The sequence below is a fragment of the Mustela putorius genome, unplaced genomic scaffold (assembly GCF_011764305.1).
Source record: "Mustela putorius furo isolate JIRA1106 unplaced genomic scaffold, ASM1176430v1.1 tig00000095_pilon_pilon_pilon, whole genome shotgun sequence".
Classification (NCBI taxonomy): domain Eukaryota; kingdom Metazoa; phylum Chordata; class Mammalia; order Carnivora; family Mustelidae; genus Mustela; species Mustela putorius.
Window position 1 is genome coordinate 33,368,007 of NW_025421280.1, and position 7,880 is coordinate 33,375,886.

Genomic DNA, 7,880 nt, shown 5'->3' on the forward strand with positions numbered 1-7,880 from the left:
GCGCCCCAATAAACAAATCTTTAAAAAAAGAGAGAGAGAGAGACTGTCTCAGAGCTGCCCGAAGCCCTTCCCAGCCTCCACTCTCCACCGGGAGCAGCGAGTCTGTCCCCGGTCTGGCTCCCCGGGAAAGGAACGGCACCCGCTGGGGGAGGTTCCCCAGCCTCTCCCACTCTGCTACATCCGACCCGCTCCGATGTCCTGCACCTCACATCAGCCCTGAGTTCCCGCCATTCTCCTTCTACCCAAAGGCCCTTCCCACCCACGGTGCCCAGACCGCGACCAGCGATGCGGCGCGCTCACTCCAGGCGCGGCTCGTGGCGCTGGCCACTTTGCACCTGTGATCTCCGACACGGGCCCCTACAAGCCCAAACGCTGTTGGTCGGACTAAACCGGGTGCACAGGGATCGTAAAGGGCCCCACGTGGCAGCTCAGGCGGGAGTCCACCACCCGAAGCGTTTGGGTCAGGTTAGGTTTTGCTGTCAAAGGAGCAGCAAGCCAGTCTTTCAGAACTTCTGGGTTTCCAAATGGCCACTGAGGGGCTTTGGTCAGGTAGAGAGGAGGAAGGGGGGCTGGGAGGTGGGCAGCGGGCAGGACCTGGGCCTGGAAGAGCAGACCAGCTTCAGACCCGAGGCAACAGCCCCCCACCTCCATAGGGCTCCAAGTCAGATGCCCAGAGGAAGGGGCCAGGGGCCGAAGGAGGGTGCCGGGTAAGGAACATTTTCCCACACCCGAGGGCAGCCTGGGTTCACAGAAATGCCTCTCTATTTTAAGAAACAAACCACTGCAAGTGGAAGGACAAATGGCTCCTGGCGCAGAGCCTCCGTGCTGGGGCAGTGACCAGCAGGAAGGGGACTTCGGGCAAATCGAGGCAGCAGGCCCCTTCCAAAGGGGGCAGCACTGTTCAGTACACCTCGCGGCCCGGGGGCCCGGGGTCACCAGCCCTTCTGAGTTTTTATAAGTACAAAGTCAGATTTTGATGTGAAATCACACAATCTAAAAAATAGCGGGGGGTCTACTTCTGGTTTAACCACATAGCAGGAAGCAAACCTGAGGGCAGGCCATTCACAACCCTGGCCGCGGGTCATGGCCTTCGCCCTGGGCGGAGCTCATCTTCTGTGCCATAATACAACTTCCGGGCCTCTGACACACTTTTGGGGCAGGCTAAGGTGAGACTATTCAGTTACATTCCTATTGCATTCCCTAGTCTGGAAGCTTCCACGGGCCGCTCTCGCCCTGCTCCCATGCACTGTAACCTGCTGCCACAGTGGTCTTCGGAAATGGCGGGCAGCTCCTGATCATACACACCAAAAGGCCCTGTCGTTTGTAAAACGTCACTTGGACCTCACCTCGCTACCCCACCTTTGGCTCCTCCATTCTTCAGAGAGACCCCCTGGCCCCACACCAGGCTGCTGTCCCCCATCCCCACTTGAACCCTCCATAAACCAGAAACGCCCTTCCCAACCCTGGCTATGTCCACATCCCACCTACTGTGACCACGGTGACTGATCGTCGCCCAGCGTCTGTCCTCTCTCCTCCGGAAAGAGAAGCCCTGAAATTAGCTGCGCTGAGCCCGTGGACCACGCCGACAGACGACAGACTACATTTCCCAGCCTCTCTTGCAGCTAGGGGCGGCTCCGCGACTGCATTCTAGCCAAGGGGATAAAAGCAGAAGAGCCCAGAGCCAGCCTCTGGACACTTTTCTTAACAGACACCTGGCCTATGTGTTTGGCACCTTTGTCCCTTCCTCTGTCCTGCTGTCTGGACACCAGAGTAATAGCTGGACTCCAGCTGCCACGTTGCTCCACAGGGACAGGACCTCACCCTAGAAATGGTGGCAGGGCGTGGGGGTTAGCTGGAAGGACCTGCACCCAAGGAATTCCTAAAGCAAAGTGTCTACACCAGCCCAGATCTGCCACCTCTCCGCCGTGACAGCACAATAAAATGTTGCTAGAGCCACTGCCTCTGGATCTCCGTTATGCATGAATAAATGGAATCCTGACCACTTTCCACCAAACCACCCTGCAGTGTAACAAAGAGCAGGTCCCACAGCTGTGACCTTGAGAGCCAGCTCCCCTGCAGGACCAGCCATGCCACCTGGTCAAGCCCTCTCAACTGTTTTTCCACCAATACAATGGAAGCGGTGTCCCAGACCTCCTGGTACTATTCGAAGCACTAACACACAGCCACAGCCACACCGTCAGGCTAACTGGCCCAGAGAGTCCGGAAAGTATAGTCTATCGGGCCTGAGTGATCAGGACATTTCACAACCAAAACAAACAGATGGACACAAAGAAAGGCTTTTCAGTTTCTCTTAAAAGCTGTGGCATGGGGCACCTGGGTGGGCTCAGTGGGTTGGGCCTCTGCCTTGGGCTCCAGTCATGGTCTCGGGGTCCTGGGATCGAGCCTCATATCGGGCTCTCTGCTCAGCAGGGAGCCTGCTTCCCCCTCTCTCTCTGCCTGCTTGTGATGGCTCTGTCAAATAAATAAATAAATAAATAATCTTAATTAAAAAAAAAAAGCCGTGGCAGTTCTGGCGAGCCGGGCTGGGGCCATGTTCCCACCGTAACCCCCTCTCCTCCTGCCTGCTTCGTTCACTTATCTCAGGGGTCCACAAGCTTTTTCTGTCAAGGGCCAGCAAGTCAGTTTTGGTTTTTCAAGACCCAAGAGTGTCAGTTGAATATTCTTACTTCAGTTCTCGGGGCTTTTTTAATAGACCCTTCAGAAACATACAAAGCTCCCTTTAGTGGTTGAAACAGAGGCACCGGCCTGCTCTGGCTCACAGACCATCGTCTGCCCATAGGCCCTAATTTATGTTTTTATCCTCTCCCCAGCTGTCCCCAAGGTCCAACATTTGAGTCTGTCCACACCGGGTCCCACAGAGCCTGGTGCCCAGTAAATGCTCAGGAAAATGACAGCAGGAAGGAGCACGTTACAGGCACCCCTGGAGTGGGAATGAGGCGTCACCCCAGCTGGACACTGAAGGTCTTAGAGTGGACAAACTCTTCGGCTCCCCCTCCCCCTGCTGCCAGGGGGGTACCACACGACTGTGACTGGAGGAAGTCCCAAGAGCTCCCGGGTCTACGGCAGCAGGCCGGCCCTCAACCTTGCTTTCACAAAGGGTTTTTTCCTCTGGGGTTTCCACGCCCTGGCATGCCCCCCACAAACTGAAACGGAGCCCCTACCAGAACCAGGCAAACCGACTCGCACTGACCAAGAAAAAAAGTGACACAGTCATCTCCAGAAAGGACACCGTGGGCCTGAGGAACCGAGAGTGTTCTGCTCTCCGCCGTGGCCGGCCCGCAACGGGCTTCCCGAGAAGCTGCCTCCTCTCCAAGGGAAGGCTCCCTGCGTCCAAGAACTCCAGCGGCCGTGCCAAAGCTTCCTCAAGGCCCGGGATGCCCGCACCTCTGCCCAGGGAAAACGGCCCGGTTTTGGTAGCTGCCATTTAGCCACTGCCATGGACACGGGCCATCAAACGGCGAGCAGGGGCGGGGAGGGTTATCGTTCCCTGCGGGGTGACCGGGACAGGGCCTTCTGCAGCTGTCATCTTTCTCACATGGGAGGGTGTTGTATGCCTGCTACCCAGACCCATCTCCCCAATCTCCCTAGCACCCGCCCCCGCACCCCTGGCTGAGGCGGCAGTCACAGCCCCGGGGTCCCTCTTCCATCTGCTGGGGGTGCGAGGCAGCAGCTGGACGGACGGCCCTGCAGCCAAGAGGCTCCCTCCTGGAGAAGGCCCCAATCCCCGCACATGCCCACAGTGGCTGGACCATCTCTGACTTTCTCCAAGGGACTACGGGCTCGCACTCTCCACCCGGCGGGCCGGGGCTGCTCGTAGATCCAGGAGCATGGTGTACCCCCACACCTCAGCCCTGGTACTCCACACTCCCCCAGCATACTTCACAGCGATCCCGTCCCGTGCGCCCTGCTCTCCATGCCTCCTGCTCAGGGACAGGTGATGCCTCACCCTGTGCAGTGACCCAGCCAAGTCTGAGGGCATCACCAGCCCCAGCCTTTTAGGCAGCAGGTGCTACCCCCAAAAGAGTATTAGCTTACTGAGCAAACACACGCTATGTCACAGTGTCCCGCCATCTCCCCCATTCTACCGATAAACAAACTGAGGCACAAAGACTCACAGATACTAGTAGGGCAGTGATTTAGTCCTCGTAGTAGACCCTAAGAAAGTGTGTCCAAGCCTCAACCCCCCAAGCCCGAGCCTGCGAGAGAGTGGCTTATCTGGAATAAAGGGTCTTTGCAGATGTAATTAAGGCTCTCAAAGATAAAATCTTTCTGGATTTAGAGCGAGCCCTAAATCCAATCACAGGTGTCCTTACAGAAAAGACACAGAGACACAGTGGGGAGGCTGTGTGAAGACAGAGGCAGAGAAGGGAGTTCTGTTAACAAAAGCCAATCAAGGCCCAAGATCCAGACGAAGCTGTTAGAGGTGAGAAGACATTCTCCTCCAGGGCCTCTGGAAGGAGTAGGGACCCTCACAACACCTTGATTTCAGATTTCTGGCCTCAAACTGTAAGAAAATACATTCCTTTTGTTTTAAGGCATCACGTGTGGCATGGCAGCCTTGGGGAACGAACAAAACCAGGGTCAGCTGAATCCAGAACCCATGTTTTCAGGCCCACGTCAGTGCTCCTTGACCATCGAGGGGGAGAAACATTCTTGCAGACCCTAGAGGATATCATCCCTGACTCAGGATCTCAATCTGAGAAACGAGGACTTTCCCCCTTTCACAAATGCCTCAGTTATGAATTACCTCTAAAAGACAATGTTATCTTTATAACTAGTAACAACATCGAGATTACCCACAACACAGGAACACAAAATATAAAAGCTCTCCTGGAGGAAGATGTTAAACACAGGAGATACTAGGTCTGGGGGCGCCTGGGTGGCTCAGTCAAGTGTCTGCCTTAGGCTCAGGTCATGATCCCAGAGTCCTGGCTAGAGCCCTGCATCAGGCTCCCTTTTCCCTCTGCCTGCAGCCCCCCCCCCTCCACCCCGGGAGTGATCTCTCTCTCTCTCAAATAAAATCTTAAAAAAAAAAAAAAAAAAAAAAGGAGACACCAGGTGTGGTGTATTATGAGCACTCTCTGTACTATGTCCCCAATAATTCTATAAATCAAAAACCGTCTAAAAAATCAAAAGAAGTTATTTACAAAAGAAAAACTATCTTGGAACTGCTTTGAGGATTAGCCTCCGGATCCCAGTTGGAGAAACGCTGCCCATCTTTATTCTTTATTAATGCTTGCCAAATGAATGGCCACGCTTAGCACCTGGGAGAGCCTGCTGAGCATAAAATAGAGCTTAAGTGCCTGTCCTGAGCTCTGACCCCCACCTGGGATACCCTTCTCCCCTCTCCTCATTTGGTCCCAGAAAACCCGGCTCTGCCCCCCGCAGAAAGAGCTGAGATACCTGGGAGGTAGGCACAACTCCACAAGTCTGGGTCTTCCAAGCGGAAGTGCAGGGAGAACCCAGTGTGAACGGGCTGCTCTCGATATTTTCCTTTGGCCCACCCCCCCACTTCCCAAAGGGGCAAAAAAAAATTCACACAGGCCAAAGGCAGGAAAGGGCCTCCTCCGTGGCTCCCAGAGCATCAGTGCAAGAAGCCCTGAGACAAAGCTGAATGAAACAGAATAGCAAAATGTGACCAAGCAATCAGGAATCAGAACAGATAAATAAAGAGTAACAGAGAAAGAAAAAGGATCAACTACAAAGACTCGGGGGCCTTGGCAAACACATTTGTGATTTTTTTTTTTTTCCACTGAAATGTCAGTTTTGAAACTAGCTTCTGAAAATGTAACCAGCTTCTCACATCCCCAAAAAGAAAGATCGGAGGACCGTGGCGAGGGCGGAGGCTGTGTTACCTCTTACTTCGGAGCCGGACATCAAGAAGCAGCCCTACCCTTCCACGTTTCCACCAGGAGCACATCTAGCGGCTCGCACCACCCTGGCATGGGCCCTCTCTCCGGGTCTAGAAGTTTCCCACACGGAGGTCCAGAACGCCAAAACGCTCGCGATGGGTGGAACCAGGTCCTCCAGGCCGCCCCAGGCCGGGCACCACTTTCCAACTGTCCTCAGCAGTCGTGGGAGTCCCGAGAGATGGCCAAAGGCTGCCCCCATCCCTCCATCCCTCTCCTAGGGCGGCCACACCCGCCCCCGGGGACCCCCACCTCTCCCATACCCCAGGCCCCCTTTCCTCCCACCCAGCCCCCACACCCTCGGCCGGCTACGAATTCACCTTCCCCGCTCGGCCCCCCACTTCCTGCCTGCCCCCTCCCAATCTCAGGGCCCTCACTCCCCCATTTCCCGCTTCCCACCGTACTCCGGGCACCTCACCTCTGGCCACCACGCACGCCTTCTTTTCTCTCTGCCCCTTGACATCGTTCCTCCACTGCCCTCACTCGGGGGCCCCCCACTCCCAGCTCCCTCGGCCCGGCGCCACGGACCCCACACCAGGCCCCCACCGCTCAGGGCCCCTCACCCTCGGGGCCCCGGGCCCCTAGCTGCGGCCGCGTCCCTCCCGCCTCTGGTCCCCCGCCCGACCCGCCTCGTGGGCAGCCCCCGCGCTCGGCCCAGCCCCGGGGCCCCGCACTCACGGCTGTAGAGGGCGATGCCCGCCGCGTCCGGGCCGGCGCGCACCTCGAGGCGCAGCGCCTGCTGCTCCGCGTGCCGCTGGATCTCGCCGTTCGCGTCGCCGATGGTGAGGAGGCGGGCGCCGGGGAACACGGACACCGCCGCGCAGGGCCCCGCGCCGCCCGGGACCGCCGCCCCTGCGCCGCCCGCGCCCGGCCCCGCCGCAGCCGCCGCCGCTGCCATCTTAGATCCGGCTCCAGGCCCCACCGCCGCCGCCGCCGCCACCGCCGCCGCCGCCGCCGCGCCCGGGCCCAGGCCGCCGCCGCTGCCGCCGCCGCCGCTGCCGACGCGCAGGCCGAGGCCAAGGCCGAGTCAGGCAGCGCCGCCTGCCGGCCACGCTCCGCCTCGCCGCCACTGCCGCCGAGGTCCGGCCCCGTGGCGCAGCGCCCCCTGCTGGCCGCCTAGGGCACCGGGAGGGAGGGTGCCGGGGGACGGGGCCGCCCCGCCCCGCCCCGCCCCGCCCCGCGCGAACGGTCGCGGCTTTGTGAGGTGGCTCCGCGGCCCAGGAACGGCGGGGGCGGAGCGTGAGCCGGGGGGCGGTGCTCCGTCTCTCGGACACGCCCCTGGGCCTGGGCTCCGCCCCCCGGCCGGGCGAGGCTCGAAAGGCCGCGCTTTGTACCGCGGGGCTGGCGCGGAGAAGCGGGGAGGGCGGGGACAGGGGCGCGCCCTAGGGGGCGGTGTTCGGCCGCGTGGACACGCCCTGGGCCACGCCCCGCGCAAACGGTCGTGCTTTGTGAGGCCGCCGCCCTGCCCGGAAAGGTGGAGGCGGGTCTGACGTCCGAAGACTCCGACACACCTCTGCGGGTGCTCCGCCCCTTGGCCCTGCCCGGCTTTGTGAGGAGACACGCGGGGGGCGGGGTCCGGCTACGATGAGGCTCCGCCCCTGTACCGGTCCTGCTCCCTCCCACTGGATGTCGCTTTGTGAGGCGCCGGGCTCTCAGGGAGGGCCTGCGCGAGGGGCGGGGCCAGATCCCGGGACACGCCCCCAGCGTGTGGCCCCACCCCGGCCCTCCAGAAGGGAAAATCAGTTTGGGGAGGCACTCAGTCTCTGCCCTGGACCTGAGTCGTGGGAAGGCCCCCACCCAGCATTCAGCCGCTCCTTCTCTCTTCCCCATCGTCTCCGCCCCCTTCCCCCATTGCCCTCCTCCTCCCTCCTTGGCCATCTATTCCCCTACGAAAAATTCTAGGATCTCTCTCTCTAGGCCCCTCCCTTAACCCCTTTCTTCCCCCCCACC

The 7,880-nt window shown here is 59.5% G+C and overlaps 1 protein-coding gene across 2 annotated transcripts in view; it reads right to left on the reverse strand.

Moving 5' to 3' along the window:
• Positions 1 to 6,864, reverse strand: part of CARM1 (coactivator associated arginine methyltransferase 1) — a 41,813-nt gene extending 34,949 nt beyond the window's left edge. The window contains exon 1 of one of the 2 annotated variants that reach the window (XM_045083931.1): positions 6,609 to 6,864. In XM_045083931.1, the coding sequence (XP_044939866.1) occupies positions 6,609 to 6,828 (220 nt within the window). In that variant the 5' untranslated portion in view covers positions 6,829 to 6,864. The remainder of the gene's footprint in view (positions 1 to 6,608) is intronic. The other variant, XM_045083929.1, reaches the window with a different exon arrangement.
• Positions 6,865 to 7,880: the final 1,016 nt, after the last annotated feature.